The sequence below is a fragment of the Malaclemys terrapin genome, chromosome 4 (assembly GCF_027887155.1).
Source record: "Malaclemys terrapin pileata isolate rMalTer1 chromosome 4, rMalTer1.hap1, whole genome shotgun sequence".
Classification (NCBI taxonomy): domain Eukaryota; kingdom Metazoa; phylum Chordata; order Testudines; family Emydidae; genus Malaclemys; species Malaclemys terrapin.
The window spans coordinates 122,585,582-122,602,060 of NC_071508.1; the positions used below are offsets into that span (position 1 = coordinate 122,585,582).

The 16,479-nt window shown below is 46.9% G+C and overlaps 2 protein-coding genes across 10 annotated transcripts in view; one reads left to right on the top strand and one right to left on the bottom strand.

Moving 5' to 3' along the window:
* RPS6KA5 (ribosomal protein S6 kinase A5) overlaps nt 1–11,152 on the bottom strand; it is a 180,108-nt gene extending 168,956 nt beyond the window's left edge. The window contains exon 1 of one of the 3 annotated variants that reach the window (XM_054026212.1): nt 10,702–11,152. In XM_054026212.1, the coding sequence (XP_053882187.1) occupies nt 10,702–10,774 (73 nt within the window). In that variant the 5' untranslated portion in view covers nt 10,775–11,152. The remainder of the gene's footprint in view (nt 1–10,701) is intronic. The other 2 variants (XM_054026210.1, XM_054026211.1) reach the window with 2 other exon arrangements.
* Nucleotides 9,283–16,479, top strand: part of DGLUCY (D-glutamate cyclase) — a 108,115-nt gene continuing 100,918 nt past the window's right edge. For 3 of the 7 annotated variants that reach the window (XR_008444750.1, XM_054026216.1, XM_054026219.1), the window contains exon 1: nt 11,491–11,790. The gene's annotated coding sequence lies outside the window, so the exon portion shown is untranslated. Of the gene's footprint in view, nt 9,352–11,485; nt 11,791–16,479 lie in introns of those variants that run through there. The other 4 variants (XM_054026214.1, XM_054026215.1, XM_054026218.1 and 1 more) reach the window with 4 other exon arrangements.

A 16,479-nucleotide genomic window follows, 5' to 3' on the forward strand; every position in this document is an offset into this window, starting at 1 on the left:
TTTTTTTTCAATTCTACTGTCATCTCTACTTTTAATTTTATTTTTAGAATGATTTTTTATCAACCCTTTGCCTTTCTATTTCTAGTTCAAACTTAAAGTCTTCATTTCAGCATTAGTTCATGAGAATCACTGTGACTACAAAACATTGTTGAAAGGGACACTGCTAACTAACTTTTGAGTTTAAGCTCAAAGTTTGACCGCCTTTAAAATTGTTATAGTCTCTAGAAGAGAAGGCAGTGCACTGCACTAAAGGTTCAGAGGTCGGGGACTCTAAACTTTATTACAAGTATTTATAAGCATGACAGAAAGATGGCAGGGAATCCTAAGTTCTTTCATAACTTTTCCAGCCAATTCAAGTTACACTAACTGGTCCTGAGGGGATCCATATCTAGCTTTCCTTAGCCCGAAGTCTGACCCAATATAGGTGTGGGGGAGAAAAGAAAGGTTTAAGAAGGGATTGAGGCATTCTGGTTACCATTTTTTTTTAATTCAATACCACTGAACTTTTGTAATATCTTCCGAGTAGGCTACATTTGAAGATTTTTTTTTTAAATTTAAGATTGGCACAGTTAAAGGGCAAGGTGCACATTAGACCCCTTTTGTCACTCTCAAGTGCATCCCTCAGAATGATAGGCCTGGCTTCCTCCACCTCTGTCTGGGTGAAACCCTGCAGTTCAACCACTCTTAGACCAGATCTCTAAGCTGCAGTACCCTATTTCTCAACCGTGTTAACCTGATACACCCAGCTTTGGCACCTCTAACCTTTTCCATCAGGAGCTTGTGACAGTAGGTGTTTAAAGTGATTCAGAAACAACTTCTTCTCCTTCAAAAAAACAAAAACAAACAACAATATTTATTTGCCCAAAAAAACAAAGCATTTAGGAAAACTGATTAAAACAACTCCTTGAAGAATCCCAGTCCACTGCTCTACCAGCTGTGCCAGACCTATTCAAGAGATGGGAGGGAACTATGTAGGGAAGTGTTTATGTGTAGGGGAACATGGAGCACAGGATGGAGGGGGAAACTGAGGTGTATACTATGATTGTTTTGGTGATTCAAAGCAGTTGTAAAACTAGCCTACCAACTAGTATGTTCTGACTGCTTAATGCTGCTCCAGGGCAGAACAAAGCTACCATAGCATACCAGCGACTATGGCCAGACTACCCACCACCTGACCAGGATGGTGATGGTGACTGTGAAATGCTCTGAGATTAGAGAGGTTAAAAAACACAAACCTCAGTAATAATGGGAGATTTCAACTATCCCCATATTGACTGGGTACTCGTCACCTCAGGACAGGATGCAGAGATAAAGTTTCTATACACCTTAAAATGACAGCTTCTTAGAGCAGCCAGTCCTGAAATACACAAGGGGAGAGGCCAGTCCTGAAATACACAAGGGGAGAGGCAACTCTTGATTTAGTCCGAAGTGGAGCACAGGATCTGCTCCACGAGGTGAATATATCTGAACTGCTAGGTAATAGCCACAATTATTAAAATATTATTAAATTTAACATCATGTGGAGGGGGACACCAAAGAAGCCCACCACAGTAGCATTAAACTCCAAAAAGGGGAACTACACAAAAGTGAGGAAGCTAGTTAAACAAAAATTAAAAGATTCAGTCACAAAAGTGAAATGCCTGAAAGCAGCCTGGAAGCTCTTTAAAAACACTGTAAGAGAGGCTCAAATTGATTGTACACCCCAAATTAAAAAACACAGTAATAGGACCAAAAGAGTGCCACCACGGCTAAACAATAACGTAAAGAGGCGGTTACAGGCAAAAAGACATCCTTTAAAAGCTGGAAGTCATATCCTACTGAGGAATATAGAAAGGAGCATAAACTTTGGCAAGTCAAGTGTAAAAGTATAATTAGCCAGGCCAAAAAAGAATTTGAAGAGCAACTAGCAAAAGACTCAAAAACTAACAGCAAAAATAATGTTAAGGACATCAGAAGCAGGAAGCCTGCCACATAATAAGTGGGACCGCTGGATAACTGAGGTGCTAAAGGAGCACTCCAGGAAGATAAAGATAAAGATAAAATCTCCATTGAGGAGAAGCAATATAAATTATTTGCATTAGTCTTCACTGCAGCCGATGTGAGGGAGATTCCCACACAGGAGCCATTCTTTTAAGGTCCTTGCAATTATCCCATAAACAAGCATTATAAATTCAGAGTTAAGGTTAAACTTGAAAGAAATGTAAACATGTTAAGGTATAGTTAATAACCATATGATCATTGTAAAGGGTTACTGCAAGGTAGATTTAACATTGTTTATATGCCCTAATAGTACATTTCCTTAATTTATTTTTAGGGGAATAACTATAACAGCCCCCATAATGTACTTCACCCTAAATTACTGATATGTACCCTCAACCTGAACACCAATCTAACCATTTTCTTATCTGGCAATTAGGTAAACAAGCATATACTGTAATCAGTGTATATTTTTTAGAGCAAGCCCATCTGAGGTTCTTATGATAACAGAGAAAATAAACTCAAGAATGAGCATGTGTCCGCCAGTATATTGCTCAATTTAAATCCAACACTCTGTTCACTGAATGTGGTATAGCGCTTTTGACAACAGAAACACAATTACCAAAACACCCAAGCAGCATCTTCCAAAATGTGTAAATAAGAAGTCACTCCCTTCTCAAAGCAACTCATATTTTAATCATCATACTATGATTTTTTTTTTAAATGCTGTTGAGACTGCCTATCATTTTCCTCTGCTTACTGGTAGCTACTTTCAGAGTATAGTTAGTAAGTCATTCAGTGAACCACACAGACAGCAAACTCAAAAAAAGAACTGGGAGGGGTGGCAGGGAACAAAGACACCCAAGAAAGCCACACACAAGGAAGGAAGGATGTAGTAAGATCAAGGGATTAACATTTTTTTTAAACAGAAAATTTAGTGCAATTCCCTTCTTTAGCTCTTCCAACGTGTCTCATTTTTCCATGCATCATCTAGATTGTAAATTCAGAGGTAGGGTCTTTGAATCTGTGCCCTGAATAGTGATTACATTGTTGACATTTAATTCCAGGAAGATATGATGTAGTTCCTCCCCCAGCCATGCACTCCAAATATTTCCAAAAGTAGCCTGAACCCCTTCCAGAAAGCATTTGAAAGAAAGTAAAACCCTGGATACTTGGTAGGGAGTAAAACGTGTGTGTGTGTGTGTGTGTATATATATGTATATGTGTGTGTATATGTACACACACACATACACATATACACACACACACACGGAAAAAGCAGCACACAACTGAATTCCATTATACTGAAAACACTAAAAAGGAGTTTATATAAAAGCCTTCTGTTAAAAATAAATATATGGACTTTTCAGAACTAGAAAGAGTTTAAAGTAAGAGTTGATCAAAATCAAGAGCGATGCTAAAGAAACCACACTCTCACAATTCAAAACATTTCTTTATTCCCTATACCTTCTTTGTACAACTGGGTTGGTCAGATACAGTCTTATTTTTTAGTGTTGTAATGCAGTCTGAAAACTAGAAAATAAAGTTGTATTATGTTTACGCCTATCACATGACCTCACACACCACCCTATCTACACTCACTCTAAAAAAAAAAATAGAAAGAGAGCAGAACTGCAATCCCTATATAAGGTGGTATGGATCTAGCTGTCAAAGACTGCTTCTCTCTCTGTGCTGCAGTGACATTTAAGGTCAACGGGGGAGCTTTTGTACACAGTCCCTAGATCTGAATGTCTAGGGATGGGAGTCTGCACTTTCTCAGTAGTGTGTCTTAGGCCTGGTCTACACTACGGGTTTAGGTCGACTTTAGCAGCGTTAAACCGAATTAAGCCTGGACACGTCCACACAACGAGGCCCTTTCTTTCGAATTAAAGGGCCCTTTAAACCGGTTTCTTTACACCACCTCCGACGAGGGGATTAGCGATAAAACCGGCCTTTGCGGGTCGGAATTGGGGTAGTGTGGACGGAATTCGATGTTATTGGCCTCCGGGAGCTATCCCACAGTGCTTCATTGTGACCGCTCTGGACAGCGCTCTCAACTCAGATGCACTGACCAGGTAGACAGGAAAAGACCCGCGAAGGTTTGAATTTCATTTCCTGTTTGCCCAGCGTGGAGAGCACAGGTGACCACGCAGAGCTCATCAGCACAGGTAACCGTCATGGAGTCCTCCCAGGATCGCAAAAGAGCTCCAGCATGGACCGAACGGGAGGTACGAGATCTGCTCGCCATATGGGGAGATGAAGCAGTGATAGCTGAACTCCGTAGCAGTAAAAGAAATGGAAAAGTATTAGAAAAGATCTCCAAGGCCATGAAGGACCGAGGCCATAACAGGGACACACAGCAGTGCCGCGTGAAAATTAAGGAGCTAAGGCAAGCCTACCACAAAGCCAGAGAAGCAAACGGAAGGTCCGGGGCAGAGCCGCAAACTTGCCGCTACTACGCGGAGCTGCATGCGATCCTAGGGGGTGCAGCCACCACTACCCCAACCGTGTGCTATGACTCTCTCACTGGAGAAACACACAGGGAAGACGGTTCGGGGAACGAGGAAGATGACGATGGAGGTACTGTAGGTAGCTCACAGCAGCAAGGAAGCGGAGAAACCGGTTTCCCCAACAGCCAGGATATGTTTGTGACCCTGGACCTGGAACCAGTAACCCCCGAACTCACCCAAGACCCTCAGGGCACACAGGAGACCTCTGGTGAGTGTAACTTTGTAAATATTTGTAAACATTACAAAAAAAAAGCAAGCAAGTCTGTTAACGTGTATGGGGATGGGGCGGAAATCCTCCAGGGACATCTCCAGAAAGCTCTCCTGGTTGAAATGGGGTGATTTTATTAAGGGGGACATTCAGAGGCGCCCGTTCCTGCTCTTCTGACCAGAAATGTTCCCCGCTGTTAACCACGCGGTGGGGGGGAGGGGTGAAGTGATCATCCCAGAGAATCGTGTGTGTGTGTGTGGGGGGGGGTGGTTTACTTGTGTTTGTGCCGCATGTTAACCGGGAAACCGCAGCCCCCTCCTTTTACATTGAAACCCCATTTTAAATGGACAACCCAATTCATCCTTGATATGGGAAATGCGCTGCTGTTTGCAACCTTTCCCGCATGTTAAGAAGGTTAAAAAAGCCAAAACACTGTGGCCTACGATGGCTGCCTGCAAGCCGAAATATGCGACCTTGTAATGAAAGAGTGTACCCATTGTTCCCTAAAATGTGTCCTTTTTAACCACCTCTCCCTTCTCCTCCACCAGCTGCAAATGTTTCTCCTTCGCAGAGGCTCGTGAACATTAGAAAGAGAAAACGTAAGACGAGGGACGAGATGTTCACGGAGCTGCAGATGTCCGCCCAGGCTGATAGAGCACAGCAGAATGCGTGGAGGCAGTCAATGACGGAGATGAGAAAAGCCCAATATGAACGAGAGGAGAGGTGGCGGGCTGAATCGCGGGAAGAACAGAGCAAGTGGCGGGCTGAAGACGATAGGTGGCGTCAGCTTGCAGACAGACGGCAAGAGGCAATGCTCCGTCTGCTGGAGCATCAAAGTGATATGCTCGAGCGTATGGTTGAGTTGCAGGAAAGGCAGCAGGAGCAGAGACCGCCGCTACAGCCCCTGTGTAACCAACAGCCCTCCTCCCCAAGTTCCATAGCCTCCTCACCCAGACGCCCAAGAACACGGTGGGGGGGCCTCCGTCCACCCAGTCACTCCACCCCAGATGATCGCCAAAGCATCAGAAGGCTGGCCTTCAATAAGAGTTAAAGTTTTAAAATGCAGTGTGTCCTTTTCCATCCCTCCTCCCCCACCCATCCCAGGCTACCTTGGCAATTATCCCCCTACCTCTGTAAGGAACTAATAAAGAATGCATGAATGTGAAAAAACAATGACTTTATTGCCTCTGCAAGGGGGAGGGGAGGGTGGGGTGGGGTGGTTGGTTTACAGGGAAGTAGAGTGAACCGGGTCGGGGGGGGGGGTTGGAGGGTTCATCAAGGAGAAACAAACAGAAGTTTCACACAGTAGCCTGGCCAGTCACAAAACTCGTTTTCAAAGCTTCTCTGATGCGCACCGCGCCCTGCTGTGCTCCTCTAACCGCCCTGGTGTCTGGCTGCGCGTAATCAGCGGCCAGGCGAGTTGCCTCAACCTCCCACCCCGCCATAAAGGTCTCCCCCTTACTCTCACAGATATTGTGGAGCGCACAGCAAGCAGCAATAACAATAGGGATATTCTTTTCGCTGAGGTCTGAGCGAGTCAGTAAGCTGCGCCAGCGCGCTTTTAAACGTCCAAATGCACATTCCACCACCATTCGGCACTTGCTCAGCCTGTAGTTGAACAGGTCCTGACTCCTGTCCAGGCTGCCTGTGTACGGCTTCATGAGCCATGGCATTAAGGGGTAGGCTGGGTCCCCAAGGATCACGATAGGCATTTCAACATCCCCAATGGTCACTTTCTGGTCCGGGAAGAAAGTCCCTTCCTCCAGCTTTCGAAACAGAGCAGAGTTCCTGAAGACGCGAGCATCATGTACCTTTCCCGGCCATCCCACGTTGATGTTGGTGAAACGTCCCTTGTGATCCACCAGGGCTTGCAGCAGCATTGAAAAGTACCCCTTGCGGTTTACGTAGTCGGTGGCTTGGTGCTCCGGTGACAAGATAGGGATATGGGTTCCGTCTATGGCCCCGCCACAGTTTGGGAATCCCATTTCAGCAAAACCATCCACTATTGACTGCACGTTGCCCAGAGTCACTACCCTTGCTATCACCAGGTCTTTCATTGCCCTGGCAAATTGGATCACAGCAGCCCCCACCGTAGATTTGCCCACTCCAAATTGATTCCCGACTGACCGGTAGCTGTCTGGCGTTGCAAGCTTCCACAGGGCTATCGCCACTCGCTTCTCAACTGTGAGGGCTGCTCTCATCTTGGTATTCTGGCGCTTCAGGGCAGGGGAAAGCAAGTCACAAAGTTCCATGAAAGTGGCCTTACGCATGCGAAAGTTTCGCAGCCACTGGGAATCGTCCCATACCTGCAGCACGATGCGATCCCACCAGTCTGTGCTTGTTTCCCGGGCCCAGAATCGGCGTTCCACGGTATCAACCTGCCCCAGTGACACCATGATTTCCACATTGCTGGGGCCTGTGCCTTGTGAGAGGTCTATGGCCATGTCAATTTCCTCATCACTCTCGTCGCCGTGCTGCAATCGCCTCCTCGCCTGGTCCGGGTTTCGCCTTGGCATGTTCTGGCTCTGCATATACTCCAGGACAATGCGCGTGGTGTTCATAGTGCTCATAATTGCCGCGGTGATCTGAGCGGGCTCCATGATCCCAGTGCTAGCTATGGCGCCTGGTCAGAAAAAAGGCGCGAAAGTAGTATCTGATGGACCAGGAGAAGGAGGGCGGGAGGGAGGGAGGGAGGGAGGGAGGGCCAAGTGACGACATGGCGTACAGGTACAGGAACAGGGAGAAACACAAACAACTGTCACACAGAATGGTCCCCCCAAAGATTAAACTGGAAACCCTGGGCTTAGCAGGCCGTTGATTTCACGGAGGAAGGGGAAGCAAATGAACACAGAATAAATCTATTTTTTACATCTTAAGGTGGCAGCCGACGCTGCAGCATGAGTGACAGCCATACCAGTATGATGATGATGGGTACCAATCATAATATACCATCATCTGCCAAAAGGCAAGGGGCTGCTGCTGTGTAGCAATGCAGCCCCATGTCTGCCAGCCCCACGTCCGCCAGCACCCAGCATCGCCCTCGGCCTCTTCTGGGTGCTTAGCAGACAATATTGGGCAATTGGCAGAAAATAGTACATTATGACTGGTAACCGTCATCATCGAGACAGTAGCATGTCTGCCCAGGTGGCCATGATTGACAGCCACTCCAGTACGACGACGACGGGTACCAGTCATAATATACCATCGCCTGGAAGGGGCTGGTGCAATGCAGCCCTACGGCTGCCAGCCCCACGGCTATCACTCATGCTACACCGTCTACTGCCAAAAGGCAGTTAGCAGCTGCTGCTGTGTAGCAATGCAGTCCCACGTCTGCCGGCACCCAGAGGACATATGGTGACGGTGAGCTCAGCTGTGCTGAGCGGGCTCCATGTTGTCTGCACAGGTAACCCAGGTAACCCAGGTAAAAAGGCGCGAATCTATTGTCTGCCGTTGCTGTGACGGGGGAGGGAGGGGCCTGACGACATGTACCCAGAACCGCCCGCGACACTGTTTTGCATCATCCGGGCATTGGGATCTCAACCCAGAATTCAAAGAAAAGGCGTGAACCGCTTCGCGGCTCGAGCTGTGGCGCAAACGTAGTATCTGACGGCCTAGGGGAAGGAGGGAGGGGGGCCGAGTGACGACATGGCGTACAGGCACAGGGAATTAAAATAAAGAACGGTGGCTGTGCATCAGGGAGAGACACAAACAACTGTCACAGACTGGTCCCCCCCAAAGATTAAACTGAAAACCCTGGGTTTAGCAGGCCGTTGATTTGACGGAGGGAGGGGGAAGCAAATGAATACAGAGAAAATCTATTTTTTACATCTTAAGACGACGGTGCAGCGTGACTGATAGCCCTCGGCATCTTTCTGGGTGCTTGGCAGCAAATACGGGGCGGTGTATGACGATGGTCTTCAGGCCTATTGCACGAGCTGCTGCTCAGGGAAGACTCTGCTAATGTGCGATGACCCGACTTGTAATAGGCCGGCTAACAGTCATAATACACCATTTACTGCCAAAAGGCAAGCCCCACGGCTGCCAGCACCCAGATCGCCGATGAAGGCTACCAGTCTACTGCACCGTCTACCGCCAAAAGGCAGTTAGCAGCTGCTGCTGTGTAGCAATGCAGTCCCACGTCTGCCGGCACCAAGAGGATATATGGTGACGGTGAGCTCAGCTGTGCTGAGCGGGCTCCATGTTGTCTGCACAGGTAACCCAGGTAACTAACCCAGATAAAAGGGCGCGAATCTATTGTCTGCCGTTGCTGTGACGGGGGAGGGAGGGGCCTGACGACATGTACCCAGAACCGCCCGCGACACTGTTTTGCATCATCCGGGCATTGGGATCTCAACCCAGAATTCCAAGGGGCGGCGGAGACTGCGGGAACTGTGGGATAGCTGTGGGATAGCTACCCATAGTGCAATGCTCCGGAAGTCGACGCTAGCCTCGTACTGTGGACGCGGTCTGCCGACTAGAGCACCTAGAGCATTTTATTGTGTGGACATACACAATCGGCTGTATACAACCGATTTCAATAAAACCGGCTTCTATAAATTCGAACTAATTTCGTAGTGTAGACATACCCTCAGACTACTGAATTTGCTTTCACAAGTGGTCCACCAAAGACTGAATCTGTAACACTCTGTCTTGTAGGTAAGACCTCTCTCTCTTTTTCTTAACAGAAATACCATGTTACTGTTTTGTGGTGCAGCTAATTTTACTTTATTTTGGGGCTGAAGGGGTAAGGAGAGAGGGTTATTTTTTTTCTGGTTGGCATAGGTCACAAGACATGGATTGTTTTAAAATACTGTGCATGCATTTTGTCTATGTACTTGTGTGCATTTTGTAAACTTAAAATAAGCCCAAAACTTCCTGTAGCATTCAAGTTATTTGAAGATTGCTTCAAAAACAAGATACCAAAATCATCCATAAAACCACAACTTACAACAGCATTCCTATTGTGTTTTGAAACATTATACAGTATATTTTGTTTATGCAAATATTTCCACACAGGGTTTTCAAACAGCTATCTAATTATGAGGACGTTTGAAGACCCAGGCAGAAAAGTCAGAGAATCTAACAGCATACCAAAAAAAGCTGTACTTGCCACAGTTGAGGACACTTAATGATGCTTTAGAAATAGAAAGCATGGAATTTTGAGTGGGCGGAAGGGGAATTGGTGAATACTATATAGTAAGCTGCAGTGTTTTAGACCATTACTCCTTAAAAAGCACCTTTTAAAATACATATAAAGGAACTAGAACTGAAGTCCACACATGGGAAGATATGGTGAATTTATGGTAGGCACCGGGCATTCTCTAGCCATTTATGCCCTTCAAAACCCTCAGACACTACACGATAGGGAAAATTAAAGATCACCAAAACCCAATACTAATATATATACACATATTTTTAAAAAGGCCCCTTTTCCTGTTTCACCTCCCCCAGCCACACCGTTTCGCCTTCTCTTTTCCCAGTTCTTTCACAAGCGCCACAGCTCCCTCGAATCTCCCTTCTCTTCCCACCTCACCGTCCACGGTCAGCGCTTCTCTCCAGTTACCGACCCCTCCTCACTCAACATCTTCCGACCCCCTTCTCTCCGGCCTCCCCTTGGAGCCGCCACCCCGCGCTCCCCTTTCCACCTGTCTTCTCAGTGTCTCTGCCCCCCATACTCCCTTCTCCGCTCAGCCTCCGTCTCCCCCATCGCATCTCTCGCCCGATGTCCCCATTTCTCTCCATCGATGGCCCTCCCCTACCGCTCCATTTACCCCAGTTCACCCTGTCCCACGCTAACGTCCCCAGCCCTGTTACCCCCCCCCCCGCCACGACCCCCATCCCAACCTCGCGTTGCTCTCGTAACCGTTCCCCGACACCCGTGCCCTCGCCTCACTCCGCTTCCACCAGCCTCATTCACGGCTCACCCCCGTCCACCTCGGCCCCTACAAGGCACCCCCACCCGACCGTCACCCCCTCTCCGCCCCGGGGTGCTGTGCGGTCACTCACCGTTCTTCAGCTCGTGCTTGACAGTGAGGAGGGGCAGCTCCCCTTCCTCTGCGGAGCCGGAGGGTCCCTCCATTTTCTCACAGGCTCGCCACCCCCCGCCCCTCTCTCTGCCTCCCGCCTGGGGGGTGCGTGTGGGGTCACCGTGTCTGGCAGGATTTTATTGTTCAGAGACGTATTTGCGGGTTAAAAACCATAACATTAAACAAAAAAACAAACAAAAAAGCAACATTAAAATTCCGCCTCCCCAAAATCCAGTCCCGGTAGCTCCCCCCTCGCTCCGGCTCCCCTCCCTACCCAACAGCAGTGGGGTGGGGACCCAGCGGCGGGATGGGGGGGGGCTATACGAGGAAGAGGACTGAGAAGAGGACACTCTACTCACTGTCCCCCCGCCCCTCATTTCTCCAGACCTCAGAGAGGAACGGCGGAAAGCTGAGAGCTCATTGGCGCGCGCGCCCTCACATCGGGCGACGGTTGGTCAGAGAGCGTTGAACATTCGGTCCCCACCCCCTAGCTGCCGAGTGGCGCGCTGCCCTATTGGTTCACAGGTTGCGCTAATCGCTTGCTCCTCCCCCTTCCCTTCTGCCGTTTTCCCCGCCTACCCGCCGTTTTATTTGTAAACATTCCCTCCCGCCTCCTGAAGTGGGCGGGTGCTAGGTTGCCCGGAGATGAAGGGGCGACGCTGACTGACTCCTTGGGACTGCCAGTCATTCTAGGCTGAGAGAAGGAGGGGTGTCCCCTCTGGCCCGGACCTCACATAATTCTGGGGGAAAGAGGGGCGCGGTAGTGGGGGAAGGGAAGAAGAGGTTACCCCCCCATCGTCCCTGACTCGCCCCGAAAAGCGGAGATGGGTCCTGGGACAATCGGGTCCGCCAACCCCCTAATGGGGGAAGTAGGAGAAGGAAGGGGAGGGGTCGCCCCACCCCCTGTTGCTGAGGGGAAAGAGAGAGAAGAGGATCCCAGGCCCTTGGAGGTGGGAATACTAATGAGAGAGACAGAGCGAGAAGGGAGCATTGAAGCGGCTGCCCAGAGCACAGCACCGTGCGCTAGCTACTCATTACCTTATCCCTCAGGGAGTGAGGACTCCTGGAGGTAACTTCTGTGCATCTGCAATTAAACGGTGGGCCCCGTCCCAGCAGGGGGGACCAGACAGCAAGTATGAAAAATCGGGACGGGGTGGGGGGGCAATAGGCTTCTATATAAGAAAAAGCTTCAAATATCAGGACTGTCCCTATAAAATCGGGACATCTGGTCACCCTACGTCCCAGAGACCTTAATATCTACATAAACGAAAGCCAAAAGCTGGGTGCAAGGAGGAGGTTGGAAGAGCACATGGTAACAGTTAAAGGATAACAGTAAGTGTAATAAACAGTGGTCACAGCACACCAGCTGACTAGCCTGTTAAAATCAAGTGTTTTGTGGGCTCTCTGGCAGAGGTGAATTTTAAGGAGAGGACTCAGTCCCAGTCGCATGACCTGCAGCAAAGGCAAGTTCCAATATACAGTGTACTAACTATATCAGTCCCAGTGACACATCCTGCAACAACATTAGGTGTTAGCTCCATTCCAGAGATGCAGCAAAACCCAGTGCTCTATCTTGATCCTGATAACACAACCCACAGCAAAGCCAAGTTCCCCAGCATGCAATGCATCCTCTCTCTCACAGCACCACAGCCCATATCTATTTATTTAGGTGCATATACTGTGGCTAAGAGACTTCAAGCTCCCAGTATACAATTTGCCACATCAATATGAGCAGTATGGTGACTGGAGATAACAGATAGTGGCACATATGGGGGGTATGGATCAGCATTCATGTCCGGCTCCCCATCTGTGCCCAGCCCAGGCTGGGGAAGCTAATGATCCAACCATCGTGCCAGCGAATGCACATTGCACATATGCTTAGAAGTGGCACATATTCCACCTCACCTCATTTGCCTTTCCTGAAGAGCACAGAAGTCAGGGGGGTAAGCCAGTCTAAACAGTATATAAATTTAAAATGCTTCTCCCAGATCTTTGGCAGGTTAGCAGAAGCAGATGCCTCTCCTTCCACTGAAAATAGCTGAGATGTACATAGGATTGGGGAACGCAGCTTCTAGGATGCAGCTAGAGTAGGCACTGCTGTATGGTACCAGGCTCAGGGACAGAAGAGAAAATCATCTGTCCCAGTTTTATGTTGCAAACAGGTTAAGATCCAGTTTCAATACAATCAGCCTTTGCACTAAGACAATGGTTGGCACCTCTTCTGGTTTAACTGAGAGTCTCACGCAATGTGGTGCTTTTCTTAAAGATTGTACTATGAGAATCAAGATGTTAGCTTTAATTTTTTAAAATAGTTTATTGTCCTCATAGTTATGGAGAAAAGCTTGAAAACGTGAAGCAGATGTACCTTAAAGTCTTGAAAACTAAAAGGCAAATAAAGAGAACCCAAAAATTATTATTTAAAAAACCCTCAATTTTTAAGCCAGTTATGATACTTTGGGGTCTAACTCATAATTTTTTTTAACACTTGGGCTCAAAACATGAGGCATTTCTGCTGAATCAGGCATTCTCTTTGCCTGTGGTGTTAGGATCTTAGTATCAGTGAGATGCACCTAATATTAAACACAATGGTATCTTCAGTCTGTTTAGTTGCATACAGATTAGGTGCAGCACTCACCTGGCAAATTGTCAGTGCGGGCCTTAATTGGACAGGCAGGTAAGGAAAGAATGATGGATATAGTTTTGGAAAGAGTGTGTATATGTCTTTAAATACATGTGTGGCTTAGTGTTTCCTGTTTGCCTGTAACCTTAATGTAGAAGGAGGAAGCCGGAAGAGAGTCGTCTAGGAAGAGACTTAGGCTGCATGGTGTCAGAGCAAAGTTGTCTTTCCTTAGAATTGTAGCAAATGCAAAAGAGCATTAGATTCTTTTCTGGGGAGCAATAAGAGACAGGGTAAAATGGAAGACCAAGATTGTGTTTACTTGAAGATAAAACAGCCTTTGCAATAGGTGAAAGGCCAAACTAACAATAAGATTGCTTATTTACACTATGTTAGACTGTTACCAGATAATTGTTAAATGTGATGGGGAGTGTTATGTGCTGTTATACACACTGAATATTTTGTGGTGTGAGGAAAGGAGAACCTATTACAGAAATACATCAGTTCATGAATAGATATTTGAGTTATGTAATTTGGTTTATTTTCATATTAAGTGGGCTGGGAGAGGTATTAATAGAAAACTGATTTTTGGTTACTTTTTAAGAAAAGAACTATGTGTTTAGAATCATATTAGGCCTTCACCCTCACTTAGGTCTCCACAGCTTTTACATTGTGGAAACAATATGCCACCTGTTAGGCAGATTCCTATGTTTCCCTCTGACTCAGAGATAATTCTGTTAGTGATAAGTAAGGCTAAGTTTTAGTCAGGGGTATTTTTAGTAAAAATCATGGACAGGTCACGGGCAGTAAACAAAAATTCACAGCCTGTCCATGACTTTTACTATATACCCCTAACTAAAACTTGGGCCAGGGGTGCTCTGGCGGGGGGGGGGGGGAGGGTGAGGTCCCAGTGGCAGGGGTGCACGGCCTGGGACCCTGCTGGTGCTGGGGGGGGAGACAGTGGCGGCGCACAGCCCTGGGACCCCTGCTGGTCCTGGGGGGAGGAGGGCGGATGGTTGGTGGGGCTGGCAGGCTCCCTACCTGGCTCCAACCTGCATATCCCTGCAGCTCCTAGGGGTAGGGGTGGCTCCACACGCTGCTCCCGCCACAAGCACCAGCTCCATAGCTCCCATTGGCCGGGAACTGCAGCCAATGGGAGCTGGGGGGAGGGGGGAGGGTGGCGGTTGCCCCTGGCCCCTCTGCCTAAGAGCTACAGGGACATGCCGGTAAGAGTCCCCCCTCCCGGTAAGCACTACCCAATACTCCAATCCCCTCCCCCAACCCGGAGCCCCCTCCCATACCCAAACTGCTGAGCCAGCCCACATCAGCTGCTGCAGAAGTCACAGAAAATCACAGAATCCGTGACTTCCATGGCCCACATGCAGCCTCAGTGATAAGGTACATCTGCATTAGATTTACAGTTATGTATTGCGACATTTGTTTTCAGTCATGCTGTTTGTTGTCCTTTGTTTATGTCCTTGCTGTATCATTTGAAAGATTTGCTGTTGTGTATGAGTATTACTGTGCCATCTACTGGTTAGAATAACAGGTCTGCTCATTTTTTACTTCATTTCCCGAATCAGAGTTTGACAAAATGGTGGACCTAACTATAATAATAATTTATTGAGTACTGATTGTGCATCTGAAGCACTGTGTTTGAGCAAAACTGAACTTGACTTTTGGTAATTCTCACTTTATGTCTATACTTTTTGACTTCCAAGTAGTAGCTTTCTTGGCTGATGTATCCCTTTTTCTGTTCCTTGTATACTCTTTTTACTCCTAATGTCCTTTTTGAGGTGGTTATTCAGCAAGTTAGAGATGGAGCCTTTCTCTGTAAGTTTTTCCACCTTATTTGGGATGCAACCTCCATGATAAATTTTTGCTCCTCTGACTTAAAGAAATTCCGAACGTCCTATAAATTTAAGTCCCTGAGCTCTTCCATCCTTTTGACTTCACTAACTAGTTCCCTTAGTTCCCCAAGTCTGCCATTTTGAAATTGAATACCTGTTTCTAACCTGTTTTTGAGTCTCTTTCCATTTAACTGGATTACCTCATGATCACTCAATCCAAGGCTTTCTTCTATAGTCTCATCACTGTTTACTCAAACCAAGTCTACTGTAGCATCATCTCTCGTCGTTCAGTGATTATTTGGTGAAGAAAGCTGTCGTCTAGTGCCTCACTGGGTCCTATCATTATTAGTAGAGATTAACTTCCAAGCTATAGATTGGAGAAGAAAGTCTCCCATAATGACAATTTGCAGTAGTTCTCTCTCTAATAATATTAAGAGACTTCTATCCATGTCGAAAGCCGACCCTGGAGGTCTATATCAAATCCCTAACACTAGCATAATTAGAGGGGAGCGATAGCTCAGTGGTTTGAGCATTGGCCTATTAAACCTAGGGTTATAAGCTCAATCCTTGAGAGGGCCACTTAGGGATCTGAGGCAAAATCAGTACTTGGTCCTGCTAGTGAAGGCAGGGGGCTGGACTTGATGACCTTTCAAGGTCCCTTCCAGTTTTAATTTATTTATATTTTATTTATAACCTCTTTTACAATCCTTCCCCAAAGTGATTTTGGCCCAAATGAATTCTGTTTTATTTGTTATCTCTTCTCGTTTCTTTACAATGCTATCCCAGTATCTTTACTTCTTTCTCTCCTGAACAGTATGTACCCATTAGTACCTGTATTCCAGTCATGACTGCTATTCTGCCATATTTCTGTTATCCCTCTAATATTGGGTTTCACAACCTGCATTTGTGGTTCTAGTTCCTCCATTTTGGTGCCAAGGCCCCTCATGTTAGTTTACAAACATCTGAATATTTTCTTGACTTCATCCAATTTCCTAGCTGGATTGGGCATAGTCCTTTTGCTGTCCCTACTCCTATCTTCTGGTTTCCTTTATCCATTATTATATCCCTTGCTTACCTGCTTTTCCTTTCCTGTCTGTTAAAACCAGGTATGAGTAAGTTACTTCTTTCCTTCTTCTGAATCTTACGTATAGTCTCTCTTGGTTTCTTCCTGCAGACTGCTGCTGGCTCATGTTCACGCTTTCTCTGCTAGAGACTGAATGTATAATAAAATGCTAATTTGCATTGTTACTTTCAATGGCACTAATCACATTTGACAGTTCTGTTCAATTTA